This window comes from Vicugna pacos, unplaced genomic scaffold (assembly GCF_048564905.1).
Source record: "Vicugna pacos unplaced genomic scaffold, VicPac4 scaffold_19, whole genome shotgun sequence".
Taxonomy (NCBI): domain Eukaryota; kingdom Metazoa; phylum Chordata; class Mammalia; order Artiodactyla; family Camelidae; genus Vicugna; species Vicugna pacos.
The window spans coordinates 71,495,745-71,511,514 of record NW_027328740.1 but is presented as its reverse complement, the minus strand read 5'-3'; the positions used below and the strand labels follow the sequence as shown (position 1 = coordinate 71,511,514).

Here is a 15,770-nt window from a genome sequence, read left to right as displayed (position 1 = left end):
AATACCTCACTGTAAGGGAAACATTAGTTGCAGGCATTACAACCCACAGAAAGCTAGACATACAAAAATAACTTGTTAGGGCAAGATAACCAATAATGTTTTTAAATATTATACCTGCTGACCCTTTGCAATAAAGTGTTTATTTATAATTCTGTCTGGCTACAGAATAACATCATTATCCTGCATGTGGCTGGTGGCTCCCGTGTTGGACAGCACGGGTCTAGAGAATTTAAATGACTTGCCCAGCCTTGCCCAGGAAGCTCGTGGTGGGATCAGAGCTATAGTCTGGGACTGTTCCTTCCTATCCAACAATTCCCTCATGGAAGTTTAGAAGCTTCTCCTTTGGTGCCCAGCTGTCTATCCGTACTTATGACATCTTGTCAGGTGCCCCGGCCTGCTCCTGAACATCAGCCAGAACCCACTTCTGCTCTTTTTTGGCCAGGTAATACCTTCTAGCAACTTCCATTGCCTTCTTGGCATCAGTTTTTACATGGAAGGGTAGTGGCTAGAGAAGGAAATGTGTCCACATGACAGGTTTTTCATAAATATAGTAGGAGTGGTCAAGAGAAGAAAACCTCAGGAATACGAGTGGAAGCAGGTCATTTAATATACCAAATGCGTACTTTCAATGTATGTTTGTGTTTCCGAGTCCACGCTTGTTCTACTCGTGCATTATAGGCCAACACATCAGGAGACAAGGATTTGGGGCAAGAAATAGCGGCTTTAATTTGTAAAGCCAGCGGAGAAGATGGTAGACCAATGTCCTGGAGAACCATCATCCCAAGTCAGAATTCAGGCTCTTCTTATATTAAAAAGGGGAAGCGGGAATGCTTGGTTGTTGCAAACTTGGTGTATGAATTCTTTGTTGTTAGAATCCTTTGTTCTTGCAGCTCTTCACCTGGGTCAGATCCGTGTAAACCTCCAACAAGCAAATGTTATTTTCTATTCTGTATCTTGTTATCTTTATACGAATGGAAAAGTGATAATATCCTTCAAAGTCAGAGCCTTGAGAATAGGGTCTCCTGTATATTTCAGGATCTAGGCAACATTGTTTCACAAAAGGTGCAGAAACAGCAAGACTAAGCCTAGGAAACAGGGCACAGGTTTAAAGTCAAAGGAACAGATCTAATATGGAGTCAGATTTGTTCTTTCCTATTTCAGTAGTGCCATGGAGAAGGCACTGTGGGCAGCTTTCTGTAGGGTCCTGGAGGCTTTCTCTCTCAGCCTCTGTGCGCCTCTATTGAAAACCCGTCATCGCTATCTGGCCTGCTGGAAAACCAGTCCGCCTGTTTTGCCCTGAAGTTGTGTTCTGTTTATAACTCATCTCTACTCCTTGGAAAACAACTCAATAAAAACTCAGTTGGTTTCCCACCAGCCCTGAGCAGGGGTGAGGGATAGCATGTTATTATTTTATTAAAAAAATATATAAAAGAGTTTTAAAACACCACTGGGCACATAGGAGAGAGACAATCAATGCTTCCTGGCTTAAATCGAAAATGATGACTCAGTGAGTCTATGGCTGCTGTATTTGCTGAGCTAGTTACTCCTTTGCTCCATTACACATTTATTTTAACTGAAAAAGAAATATATGCATATGGTTAAAAAAATTCAAACAGAGCAAAAAATACTCAAGTGAAAGAAGTTTTCCCTCATCCTCTGTTCTTACATGCCTCCCTGGAGATGCCAATGTTTACAATCCTTTGTGTGCTTTTCCAGATATGCTATGCAAGTTCCCACCAATGTATGTAAATTCCTTTAAAGTTTTACTTATTTTTAACTTTAAGGGATTTAAATCCTCAAGTGGCTTCTGCCACAGTAATAGAAAAGAAGAAATCTGACTCCATATTAGATCTGTTCCTTTGACTTTAACCCTGTGCTCTGTCTCCTAGGCTTCTTCTTGCTTGTAAAACAATGTTGCCTAGAGCCTAAAATATACAGGAGAGCCTATTCTGAAGGCTCTGACCTTTAAGGGTATTTAACACTTTTCCAATCATATAAAGATAACACGTTGCAGAATAGAAAATAACGTTTGTTTTGTTGGAGGTTTACAGGGATCTGACCCAGGGAGATAGCTGCAAGAACAAAGGATTCTAACAAGAAGGAATTCCTACACCAAGAAGTTTGCAAAAACCAAGCACATAGGAAAGCAGCCTGAATTCTGACTTGGGGAGATGGTTTTCCAGGACATTAGTTTGCCATCTAGGTCTACAGAAACTTGCTATTCCATGCCCCAACACTTGGTCTCCCAACTTACTGGCCTGTCCTGCACTGAGGAGAATGAATTTGGACTCAATAACACTTCTACCTACCTAGCAAGTTGGACACTGGGACTGAGGGCAGCTCTCCCACACACAGGGGCCTACGGTGAGCCCTTGATTATTCCCCGAGGTTGGGGTGTGGTTTACCCAGGAGGGATGGGGACTCTACACCAACACTCAGGCAGTCTGCTCCTTCTGGGGCTCTGACATTTTACCTCCCGCTCCCTGCCAGCCCAACATTTGGGACAGTGGAGCTAAGGCAGAGATCGTGCCTGCCTGTTTCCCAGCGTGTAAAAGGGGAATATGTACTCTTCCCAAGGTAGTTCTGAGAAACAACACCTGCGGGTGCTTGGTTCCCTGAGCAACAGTAAACCTAGCTCCTTGTGGGGGCAACGGGTATGATACCCGTAGGGTTTCTGCAGAGACCTTAGCTGGAGGGCTGGGCCAGGGACGTAAAATATGAGCTGTGGGCAATGACGGGTAAGAGAAGGGTGTATAGGCAGGACTGCTGCCTCCTTCGGGGTGCCACAAGAGGTAAAACGCTTTCTCCCCATCTCTGTTACTCCCCTCCCAATTCCAGATAACTGCCTTCCCTCTGCTCCTCCTGTCCATGTGTCTCCCTCCACTTTTCCCCGCCTCCCCTCCTCCTCCCCTATTCTCCCTCCCTCGGTTCCCCTTCTCTCTCAGGACCCAGAGCGGATCGCTGGCCCTCCTGCGCATGCGCAGTTGCTGCCAGCTGGACCGCGGGTTGGAAGCTCCAGCTCCGAGCCGGGGATCGGCCCCAATGGCTTCTCAGCTCTGTCGCCCTGTAGGCCTTTGGCTACTGCCTGGGGCCGGGGCCTCTGGCTGTGGAAGTGCAAGGTGAGGGGATATCGGGAAAGGGGTGAGGCGGCTGCGGGAGGGCGGTCGGCGTGTCACAGCCCCCCAGGGCGCCAGTCAGCGTGTGTTCAGCTGGATTGCTCGGGCCAGACCCCTCTGCCCGCGCCACCTGCCCCGGCGCCCCGGCCACAGCTGTCCAGGGCCAGGTGTGCCCCTGCGCCTCTTGGCCCAGCCGGGCTCCCCTCAGTCCGCGGCTGGCGTCCGCTTCCCCTCTTCCGCCCGCGAGTCCTCCCCTCCCGGGCTTCCTCTCCTAGGCCGCCGACCCGTCCCCACCACTGGGCGGGCTGTGTCCCGGGCGGGCGGGGTCTGCACACCCGGACGGGGCGGGCGGCTTGGGCTGGGGCTGGGGCTGGCCTCCGAGCGGGGCTGCAGCCCGCACCCCCCCTTTCCCTCCCCCCTAGGGCTGCCCTCCTTTCCCTTTCACCCTCCCTCAGGACCAGCTCAGTGGCGTGTGTGCTGCTCCCCGGACTGAGAGCCTCTGGCTGTAGCGCCCAGCTTCACCTGGTGGAGTCGGGAAAAGGGAGCATCAGTGCTGAGCAAGCTTCTGTCTCCTCCCTCAGTGTTTCTGCCGCAGGTAAGTATCTTGAACACTTTCAGGTGTTATGATGGCGGTGCTTGTTGATGTCACGTGTTTTTATAGTGAGAGGGATTAACAGTGGTGAAAGCAGGGCTTGGTTCTGTTAAAAATGAGCTGAAGGCATGAAGCTGTGATATCCTCCTTCCTTCCCTCTCCAAGGGTGAAACGTGTGACAGTCAATTTTAAAAAGATAGTTACAGTCCCTAGCTAGCCCAGCCCAGCTAGTGTGTGTTAACAGGAACAGCATCACCAGAGGCCTTGGAGACCCAGGGATATTGCAGTCCTAAAGAACTCCTGGCACAGTTTGGTTTGTATTGGTTTTTTGTTTTTCTTAAATTGTGGGACAGACTAGTGGTATAAAAAGAAAAATATTTGTCAAGAAATATTTTTTCATATAACAGCGTTATTGTGATATAGTTCACACACCATGAATTCCATCCATTTAAATGGTAAAATTCAGCAGCTTTTAGCATATTCACAGTTGTGCAACCATTATTATTCCAGAACGTTTTTATCACTTCAGAAAGAGCAGTGGAAATTAATGACCTATCCACCCCTCCCCAGTGGTGGTTCTAAAGAAATTTCTTGGCTAATCTTGACCATAAATTCACTTGTTACATTCCAAGAAAAATCTGGTAGGAATTCTAATCAGAATTGCAATGAATCTGTCTATCAAAACAGGAAGAATTAACGTCTTTATGGCACAAACTTCTTCTACCCATGAATATATTTCGGACCCTATATTTTCCTCTGTCCAGAGCCTGGCCCATGGGAAGTCCTCACTACTTGTTGGGCTTGTGAATGATGAGATTCTATACATCGTTAGTTGCAGCTGTAGCCTTTCACAGAAGAGAAAAGAAACCTCAGTGAAGCAAGTGACTCTCTGATGGTCAGAAAGAGTGACAGCCATTGCTGGAGTGATCCAGTGGACTTGGTGTTTACAACCAGAATTCTCCACCACCTACAGCTAAGGGGATTAGAGTGTTCTTTTATTTTTTCTTAATGGCGTTGCTTTTATTTTTACTTATTTTTTAAATTATTTTTTATTTAAGTGTAGTCAATTTACAATGTTAGTTTCAGGTGTACAGCAGAGATTCAGTTATAAACATATGCATATGTATATACATATGTTTTAGATTGTTTTTAGTATAACTCATTACAAGAAATTGAATATAGTTCCCTGTGTTATATAGCAGGTCCTTGTCATTTATTTTATATTTACTAATTTGTATCTGTTAATCCCTCCTTTCCTGCCTGCTAAATACAGTTTGCTTTCTATGTCCATGAGTCCATTTATAGGAGCACCATTTTTCCTAGTAATATATGCTCTTTGGCTGCTTTCAGTTTCAGTAATTCCATCTTATCTGTGGGCGCTTTTCTTCTGGTTGCCTTTATGTGGTTTGCACACGTGGTAATAGAGATCTTTATTTGGGAGAACTCCAGGTCTCGTGTAGTCCCTGGTACAGAATGCCCACTGAATTGATGATTGAACTGGGAAAAAAGCACAGTAAATGCTGGAATTTCCACTATGGTTGAGAATTCCAGGTTTCAATAACCTGTTTAGACAACCTTACTATTGGCTGCACCCATACTGGGTAATTTGGTGGAAATTCATGGTATGGTGGTGTAGAGACGGGACCTTATATTCTTCTTCTCTTTCTATTTTCTAACACTCATTTTCCTGGGCCTTCCAGATCCTCCCCCAGAAGTGCCCAGGGCTGGCTTAGTGCTGCACTGAGGCAATATTTGTTAATAACGCCCTTTCCTCTTCTCCTCTGAGCCTCCGTTTCTTTCTGTGCACAATGAGCGCTTAGACTAGATAAATACTTTTCAGTTTCTTTTAAAGCCATGTTTCCTTTGAGAAACAGAAAATGCAAATATCTCCTCTCAACCCAACCCTTTAGATTTTGGTATGTCCTCCAAGGAGTGACATAGCTCTTTGTGAAAAATTGATGTGATTTTGATTGCAGGTGACACAGAAAAGACTCTTCAGAGATTTATTGCAGGGAGAGGGCAGGAAAGAGGCAGTATGTGACACTTTCTAGTGTGAGCAACGGAGCAGGGACTTGGATTTAAATACGGTGTCTGACGTGGCCTCTCTCTAATCTTGTAGAATGTGATAAACTTCTCTACCTCAGTTTCTTGATGTGTCAAGTTGGGGTGATAATATTTTAAGGCTTCTGTGAAACATTATACAAATAAGACATTTGTGTCTCGGTAGAAACAAGATCTGCTAGGGATTCAGGGATTTGTTTAAAAAAAATTCTTGTCCATAGCACTCTGTCTGTGTGTATTTAGAAGTTCCTGGAGGGTGAGGGTGAGTCTAAAGTCCATTGTGGGACAGGTGGCCCATATTTCTCCGTGTCCCAGTTTACCCCCTACTCCCCAGTCCTCTTCCTCAGTCCAGGATGAAGTTCCCTAGTAGATTTACACAGAGGTCTTGTGGAAATGGCTTTTCATTTTATTGTTTCACCAAGAAGGGCTGCCATCATGATCTCTGTGGTCAGGTTTTGAAGGGCTGCCATCATGATATCTGGTAAGAATTCTATGCAATTTGGAGTTCCAATTTAATGAAAAGAAAAAAATTACAAATAGAAAATTAGAACAAGGGTGGTGACAGGGGCTCTTTTAAGTGGACACCATTAGCTTTGTTAGCTTCAGGTGCTGTGGCCTGTTGCCACGAGGACCCATCCTCTTGCTCTGAAGTTGGAGGGACTAGTGGGCTCAGTGGGAATGTTAACTGAGTGTATCTCATGGGCTGGGCATTGTCCTATTTGTACTGTGTGTTCCTTATTTGAGACAGTGAGCTCACCTAACTTCGATAACCTCTTTAAAATATTAGACTTTTAATTTTGAGATGTAATGTAGATTCCCATGTGGTAGTAAGAGATTATATGGAGAGGGCCTATGGGCCCTTTGCCCAGTTTTCTTAATGGTTCCATCATGCAGTGTTGGGGTACAATTCATTACTGACTCACTAACAATTTGAGGTTTGTGTTATTGCCCTTATTTCTATTCACGATTAAACTGGGGCTTCGTGAAGCACGCAGGCCTGTCCAGGTCACCCACATTGTTAATGCAGAGTCGGGTGAACGTGGGCTTGGGATTTCCAGGCAGTACCATTATGATGGTTTGTGGCAGGGAGCAGCATTCACTTTGCTTGTTTATTCATTCATTCAACAAACATTTATTGAGTAAACTCTGTGGGTCAGATGCTTTCATAGAGTTATCTGATTCTTCAGCAGTACTGAGAATCAGGTAATGTTTATATTTTTTAATCTGAGAAAATTAGCTCTGAGAGGTTATAACCTCCCCAAAGGAAGTATAACTCATAAAGGAGGGATAGAACATGTGTACAGTCACCTCCTTTTATGCAGGTGGTACCCTATGCATTTTACATTTTCAAACATCCGTAATCCAGATATATTCTTGTAAGGCAAGGCTTTTTTTTTAATTGAAGTATAGTCAAGTTTACAATGTTGTGTCAATTGCAAGGTGTTTTTTGACTTTTGAATTAAAAAATACTTTTTCAGGAGGGAAATTAGGTGTATTTATTTGTTTGATTTTTTAAAATGAGGTACTGGGGTTTGAACCCAGGACCTCGTACATGCTAAGCATGTGCTCCACCAATGAACAGTACCCTCTACCCCAAGGCAAGTTTTCTTATCCATTATTATGAAGCTTAGGAGTTCAAATAAATTGAATAGGAATCCAGATCTTTTGATCCTACTGTGGTCCTTCTCTTTATATTCTGCTGAAGGGGGTTGGGGAAGCATTTCCTTTGTTCATTTCTTTATTCAGCATTTTTGAGCAGTGACTTTGCATCAGGGCCTTGCTAGGTGCTTGGAAATAGAAAATAAGAAATGACCTTTCTCTGCAGAGGCAGGAAGCCTAGACCAAAAGCTGGGTAATGTGATCCGAGCTACAGTAGCCATATGCAGACTCTGAGGACAAACTGTACCCTTGGATTTGCTTTGGCTTCCCTTGTCTTCTGGCTGGTACACACCAGGTCACCGCAACCCAGATGGGCCCGTAGCACACAGCAGAGAATGTACCTCGATCTCCTCTCCCCTCTCGGCAGGGCCTGCAACATGAGCATCCCTGACTACGTGCAGTGTGCTGAGGACCACCAGACTCGTCCCGTTGTGGTCCAATCCATAGAGATCATCTCAGAGGAGAATTTCTTTTGCATCTATCAGCTACTCACCTCGGTTAGCCATATCAGCCCTTGTGGCTCCCAGTGGACACTCTGTATCCACTACAGGCACCGCTATGTGCCCGAGAATCGGTGGAGCGTCTTCCAGAAACACCCCAAGGTCGTGGGCCTTGTCACCATTACCGAATGTCTCTCTGCCAAGGCCTTCGAGAAGCTCCACATGCAGAGGAGCTGTATGGTGCATCGCTTAATGACTCTCAGCTTTTTGTCTTTGTGCAGCATGGGGAGGTATCCGAGCAGACACGCACCGACGTTGCCTTCAATCTAAGAGTACTGCAGGGTGGTGGAGAAGAGGACCGAGGACTTCACTGAGTCACTCTTCATCTTGCTCAAGTCCAAGTGTCTGGATGGTGGCCCCAAGAATTCTGGGGACAAGATCCCCCTCCCCTGCATCCCGTTTGAGAAGGAGGACTTCATGGGACTGGACACAGACAGCAGGTAAGTTTACCTGGAAGCCAGTCCACCTTGGCTGTGTGCTGGATTGCTTCCCTACATCCAGAAAGGGATCAGCAAGGAAGAAGTCTGTCTTGTAGCCAAGGGGGGAGGGAGGTGCAGCCCGCCGGTTTCCAGACATTTCAAAGTGAATCCGCCTTTATTTCAGAGAGATCCTTTTAGGGTTATTGTGGACACTTACTCCCGCTTTACAGCCAGGAACATGGTGGGACCCCTGGAGTTGCTGTCCAATAAAGTAGCCAAAGCCACATGCTAGGAGCACTGGGGAGGAGGCTGGACTCAGCTGAGATGTACTGTAGGTCAAATGCACATCAGACGCTGAGGCTTGTCTAGTAAAAGTACATAAACTATCTCTCTACTTCCTATATTGATTACATGTCAAAATAATAGTATTTTACATACAGTAGATTAAGTAAGATCTGTTCTTAAAATCACATTCTAGTATTTGTTTTTTGTTTGTTGCTTTGTTTCTTTGTTTCAAATTTTAAACGTGGCAACTGGGAAACTTTCTTTACATGGCTCTCATTTCATTTCTGTTGCGCAGCCTGTCCTGGTACATGCTCATCCCTTTGCTTATAGATGAGATGCTGAGCCCCGAGAGGCAGAACGAGGCGCTGGTTGAGCTGCGGCTGGAGCCGCTGTCACCTGCCTCCCAGGCCCAGCACCTTTTCAGCTCAGGCCGTCTCTTCCTGCCCGACAGCCACCATGCCAAGTTAGGACATCAGAAACACCGCCAGGGACTTCCTAATGAACTCCTTATGCAGGGAAAGGCGTATCACGGTGTATGGGACAGAGCAGGGAAATGTTCATTCCCACTTTGTCCCTGTGATTAAGTCAATGGCCCCACTTTGCCTCGGAAGTACAGATGAGCTCTTCTGGGCTGCCTACCCCCCACCTTCTGCTCTGTTTCCCCGTATATCTATCATGTTTTCCCTCGGGCTGAAGAGGGTGAGATGCCTTTGCCGAGACGTGGTCCCCCTTTGCTGGGGTGAGTGAGGGAAGCTGTGTCCCCCCGGCCTACGGCCTCGGTCCTTGAGTCTGGAGAGGGCTCATGGTGGTCCCACAGGTGGCGGTCAGAAGACCTGGCATGTGCTACCGGGCCCGCTTTGGAGGTGGTGCTCTGTGATTCTTGAACTTACCTAAGATCAGATCCTACTTTCTGGTTGTTGGTAAGTTGGAGGAGAAGATGCTAGGGAATTAATAAAAAGAATGTCTAGACCAGCCCTGTGAGTGAGAAGCACAGGGGACACTAGTCCCACCTGCGAGAGCCCACCTAGCAGGCTCTGGATGAATTTTCTGTTCCTCCCCAGAAATACCTCTATGGCTTAAGGAAGAGGAGAGGCATGTCGTGGCCATGATCTGTACTTGTCCTCACAGGGCCCTGTGATCTACATGCCCGCACTCCCCATCTGCTTCTTGGAGATGAGCTGGCATGTTTAGGAGCCTGGGCACTGCTGAGGGCATAGCTCCCAGCACCGTGCTACACAGAGTCTCGCTCCGTTCACCTCATCTGTCAACTCCTGCTGAGGCCCCAGACATTAGTCAAGTAGGTGCATCAGCGAAACCTAAGCAGGGACCACCTTCTCCCCCTGGACAGACTGGTGAGTGAGCAGTGGAAGCCTGGAGCCCTGCCCCAGCCCCCACGCCAGTGCCACTTCTTTTGTCATAGGAGGCACTGGTGACATTTTTGCTCAACAAATGCTTGTCTCTGAGTCTGCAGACCCACCAGAGAATGCCAGCTTGTTTTTGCCTTTTGAAGTCTGCCCTTGGGACTTGGCGGAGTAGCCGGATGTGTACTTAGCCCACAGTGGTTCAGCGCATTAAACCTGCCTCCTTGTGGGTCTGTCTATTCTGGTACCATAAGGGCTCAGCCAGCATCTGAACGTCATTGAGATAACGCGGCCAGTGAGCTCGGGTCAAGCACATTCTCCTCCAGTCACTTTTACTCCATTGTTTCTTTTACTATTCCACAGTCATTAATTTTTTAAACAATGCTTTGGTGCAGGAGCAGAGCCTCATTCTCTCCTGCTACTCTTGGTGGAAGTGAGTAAAACGGTTCAGACTGAAATGCGACAATAATTTGTAGCTCAAAAGCTGCCTAGTCGCTTGTAGGTCGAATTTTGGTTAGGGGAGCTGAACACGTTGTGGTCCCCCGGCAGCGCCGCTCCCCTCAGGCCCCTGCTTTCCCTTGAGCAGGAGGTGAGGTTGGGCCTCACCATCCCCGCGTCCCTGGCCTCACACACTCACATAAATTCTTGTACATGCAGTCAAAATTATTTTTGTTCTTGTGTGATTCTAATTTTCTCTTGTTCCTCTTTTCCTTTTTCTTTACTCCTTTTTCACTTGTACTGCCCAGTGAGCATGTTGTTGCTTCTGAAAATGTGGGCTGTGCACACCCTGCATTGGAAATAGCCAGATTGCCCTCCGTACAGTCTCCATCGCTTTAAAAAGCAACAACTTAACAGCTGTTTTGATCCATCTATTATCTTAGTCATTTTTTATTTTCTAATTTTTTGGAATATTTGCTTTGTTAGCTCATCACCCACTGGTGTTTGATACCTGTTGAAATCCTTGCTTTTGAGGAACATGTTTGGTCCTCCTTTTATTTGATGACAAATGCACCCTTATTAAATTTGTTTCATTGTTTTGAAGAAGTAAGATGTGAATTGATTTAGTCGGCTGCTCAGGGATTCTTTTCATGGAGTATTTAAACTTGTAAGGTCAAACTCTGCAGCATTTTGCTCGATTCCTGCTTTTACACAAACGTGCTCAGCACGCGGTTCCTGGCTGTCGCTGTGTGACGTGCGTGACGTCGCTTCCTGGCCGGCGGTCACTGGTGAGGATGTGGCCGCCACGGAGGTGACAGCTGCAGGGGACGCTGTTGGAGGAAGAGGTCACCGTTTGGTTCTTTAATTTTTTTTTTTTGCATTCAACTTCCCCGTGCCATTTACTTTACTTTGCCTTCATAAATGGGCAGAATTGGGTCTAAAATCCATGCCACTATTTTTTCCCTTTACGAGGCTGGTTTTTCTGAGTATCAGGACAACATGGCCTTCTCCTAAGTAGCTGGCTTACCTGGATCTGTTGGGCAAAGGGACTGCTAAAAGGGCCGTAGCTTCCTCTCTGCTCCAGCCAGTGGGCATTCAGAGCTGGGTCTGTGGTTTGCCTCAGCAGCCGTGCAGACCTTCCTGCCTCGGCCTTTACTTTTAACCCATGTTGGCAGTAAAGAGCTGAATCCGTTTCTGTTGCAGCTGACGCCCACCACGTGGGCCCCCTAACGTGTCGTTAGTTTGTGGTAGTCAGTCCCCAACACCCCAGTCAACAATGAAGGAAGATGATTTGTCCAACCCAGGACCTTGGATTCTCAACCCTACCCTGGTTCATCTCACCTGGTGGAATTGTTTGGCCACCACCATCATGCTGACCATGAGGCCTTGTTTCTCCTTTCATGCTCTGGTCCAAATGTGGACACTTCATTTTTCACTGAATTTGTCTCGCTTGAGACAGGCCAGAATATCTGAATGAGTCCATCACATTCTGGGTGGGGAACAGAACAGAAGTAAGTGTCGCAAGTAGATGGAGTCTAGGCTGTCCGGGTTGGCAAATGCAGGCTGGGATCTGTGATGGCTGGGCTGTACACTGGACACAGGCCTTTCCCATGGCTCCTGAGAGCCCATGAGTTGAAGTGATAACAGCCTTGCGTGGGTTCCCCCATCCTCATCTGCTCATTGGCAAGTGTGTCTGCTAATTAGGAGCTCCCCCAGACCTCGGGCCCTTCAAAGCTCAGACCATGGGAGAACCTTGAGTCCCTTCTCCTGGGCCTCCTGTGTGAGAATCCACTGCCTTCTGAGGTGACCAGCGGCAGGAGATGCCTCCCCATCCAGGGAGCACCCTACGGAGGACTGTTAGTGCACCATGCTGTGAGCTTGTGTGTTTCCGGCCATGGTCCCTACAGAACTACACTTGAGATGGGCTTATTGATGGAGATAACAGGACTGATTCCAGGGCAGGGCCTGGGGGAGGGAACAGTGGAAATTGAATGTGACCTCAGACACCTCGGTGGGTGCTGGGGCTGTTACTAAAATGGGGAGTCTGGGAGATACCTGACAGGAATGGAATTCCAGAGTAAATGGTGGACATGAGGCATTTTTAAGATGCCATTTGTCATCCAAATTAGGACTTCAAAGAGGCACTCGGGTCGATGAGCCTGGGGCTCAGGTGAAGGAGCCGGACTAGAGATACACGTTGGGAGTCGTCATTCTTAGCTGGTGTTCACAGCCTTGCATGTGAATTAGATCATCTCGAGAGCTGCAGACTGAGACTGAGGGGGGCAGGGCTGTGTCTTGGTTGGAGGAAAGCCCAGACCATACAGCTCTGGTGTGTCAGTCAGTGGCGTTTGCCATTTTCAAAGCAATGCCAGTTATCCTTAAGGGGCCAGGGGCTGGGCAGGGCCAGCCAGGAAGAAATCTGAAGGGAGGGTCGTGGCCACGTGTGCGTCTTGGGAAGGTGCAGAGGCTGCAGGGTACGGGAGGGTAGACTCCTCAGAAGCTAGAGTTGCAGTGAGGAGTGGGGAGAAGTTAGTCACAATCACCTGTGAGGGAGGGAGGGAGGCCTAGGGAGCCCCACCTTACCGGACTCGCTTTCCCATGAACAGAAGGCAGTCAGACAGAGGATCTGAGGTGAGAAGGGATGGGCACTGGGAGGGGAGCCAACCTGGAGAATGGTGCTTGCAAAATTCTGGAATAGTCTCCCTGAAAAATAGAGTTAAAAATACCCAGACTCTTAAGAACATTGTTAGTGACTTGGGAGGAGGCAGTTGTTTTTCTGGCCTCCTAAGGGTAAGGCATGTATCCAGGGATACACAGAAGATACGGGCAGTCTGTTCCGGGGGCTTGATCGTTACCGGGGGAACAGTGCAAGTTTAAAAGGGGAGAAGGGCAGCGGAGGGAAACTAGCCAGGCCCCGTGTCAGGTACCAGTCGGCCGCCCTACTTGCGTGTTTCATTCACAGCCATGCCTCCCAGGTGGGCGGCGGCAGCCCCCTTTTGGGGATTGGGAAGCCTTCTCAGAGGGGTTAAAGAATTGGTCCATTTAGCGACTAGTAAATGCTGTAGCAGGATTCAAGCAGGGCCTTGTCAGAATTCAAGGGCATGTTCTCTCTACTGTTTCCAGTACTTCCCTGTTATACCTGGAATGGTGAAGTGGGTCAGTTTTGGAGCCTTTCAGAAAAAGTATGATTTAAGCGCCTCTGGACTGTTTCACAAAGCTCAGCATTCTTTGATGGTTCTGAAGCACGCAGTGATTTTCGTCCCAGAGAGGTAACGTCTAACTCCTTTGATGATGACGTGGTTGCAAATGGTGTACAGGTGCAAAACCAGACTTTGCAGCTTCTGAAGGGAAACTCTCCAGTTCTCCCTTGGTCGGCTTTCTTCCACGGGATGTAACTGTGCTGCAGCGTAGGCCTGAGCTTTCCATATGGAGTGAGAGTTTAATATCCGATGTTAGCATAAAACGGTCAGATGAAGAAAATCGAAGTTGACAATTTATTTTTGGGTTTCATTAGTCAAGATATACTATCAGTTAATGGCCCATATAGCAAATGAAATTGAGTACAGGACATTGCATTTCTTACTTTCTATTTAGAGTTCTCTTACAGAATAATGTTGCCTGCTTTGGAACATCAGCTCCACCACTCACGGCACCTATCAGTGTGTTGGTGTGATTGCATTTACAGAGTGAATGTAATCTGGGCTTCCTCAGCCCCAAACACTTCAGTGCAGAATCACGGGCTGTAGACGTCTGTTAGTCACGCAAATACTTCTAAAATTATATGATTCCAGAAAAGAAAGAAGAGAGAGAGAGAGAGATTGCCTTTATCAAATTTCCTTTCAGTTCTAAATGAAAACTGTTGTTGAGCAGCTCTGGTTTCCTTTGGATAAGAATATATACATTTCTTTGCATGTAACCTGGGTTTTGGGCTAGAACACCAAGTTCTTGCTGTCCACAAGCCACAAAAATAGTAGCCAAATGGCACACGTGTGAAATATTTTATACTTTTTTCTGAGAAAGTATCCTTGAATTTGGGACTTGGGCTGTGATTTCTGCTTTTTGATTCCCCCACCTGTCTTGTAATCTCTCACTCCTTCCCACGTGGTTCCCAAGTGTTCGTGGTCTCAAAGGAGCGGGCAAACACCCAGTTGGTCACCATGTACTGCTGCTATAGATAGAGCCCAGACAAGACTTAAAGGACATTATCAGAGAGAACTTCCTGGAAGAAATGGGCTGTACATTCAGTTGTGAGGACAGAGTAAGAGTCAGCCAAGAGAAGGAGTCAAGAATGTGGCTCAGGTCGCAGGTGCAGCCCGGGCAGAGGCCTGGAGGCTTTTGGCGTGGGGACCCGGGGAGAGTGCCCTGTGCGGTCCAGGGTGGAGGGAGCCCCTGCTGGGGAGGACACTGGAGAGAGTCCGGGGTGTAGGGCTTTGGAAGAAGTTGAGTTTTACTAGAACTGACACAGTAGGCAGTGAAGGGTGTCAACAGAAGTGACCCTCAGGGAAGGTACTTCTGGTTTTGCTTCTGATATACTACAGACAAAAGGGTCGGGACGGGTGAGAGCAGGTATGTCTGTCCCTTTGAGATCCAACCCGTCATTCATTTATTCATAACACGTGCACTTCAGTGAGTCTAGGGGAGAGAGAGTGTAGCCACATAAATAAGCAAAATGTATTTGCTTCTTGAGAGCTTAGCGTTGTCAGTTAGCCTAGAATGTTCTAGGAAGAGAGGAACAAATTGTGGAGGTTGGAGGGAGGGAAGGCTTCCTTGGGAAACAGTCAAAATGAACCTGGAGGCAAGTGGGAAGTAGGAGCAGGTCAGGGGGCTCCTGAGGTCACTGGGGACCTATGTACTGAGATGAGGCTGGGCGAGCAGGGTCTGGGGTGGGGCTAGAACTCTACCAGGGAGCCTCTGAACTGTTTGAAGTGGGGTTGATGTAATCAAATTTGTGCTTTGGGAAGGCTGTCGTGGCTTTGTGTGTGTGTGTAGCGGGGAAGAGGTGGAGGGTGCCACCAACTGGGGGATCATTTGAAGACCATTCACAGGCTGGGATATGGGCTTCGGGGCTACTTGGGGACGGCAGGGGCAGTGTGGATGCCGGCTTTTCTTATGGGGGACTTGTTAGCGGGGCTGCCCTAGAGGCACCTTGTGGCTGGAAGAAAACTGATGGAGGCTGCCAGGGGGACATTCCTCTTCTCTCTTTCCATGCCTAGTGTGATTATCTTAGCTCAGCCAACATTTGGAACAAAAGAGCTAATCTCCAGGGTTGCCCAGGCCTTTGTAGAGCTCCTTCGAGTGAGATCTGATAGGATTTAGGTTTGTGTTCAGATCTGGATGTT

General features: G+C 47.5%; 1 protein-coding gene across 1 annotated transcript in view; it reads left to right on the top strand.

The window, feature by feature from the left end:
- LOC140693519 (trafficking protein particle complex subunit 9-like) overlaps positions 1-15,770 on the top strand; it is a 335,939-nt gene that overhangs the window by 7,942 nt on the left and 312,227 nt on the right. The window contains exons 3-5 of the mRNA XM_072957339.1: positions 2,946-3,119; positions 3,572-3,711; positions 8,150-8,368. Of these exons, the coding sequence (XP_072813440.1) occupies positions 8,346-8,368 (23 nt within the window). The 5' untranslated portion in view covers positions 2,946-3,119; positions 3,572-3,711; positions 8,150-8,345. The remainder of the gene's footprint in view (positions 1-2,945; positions 3,120-3,571; positions 3,712-8,149; positions 8,369-15,770) is intronic.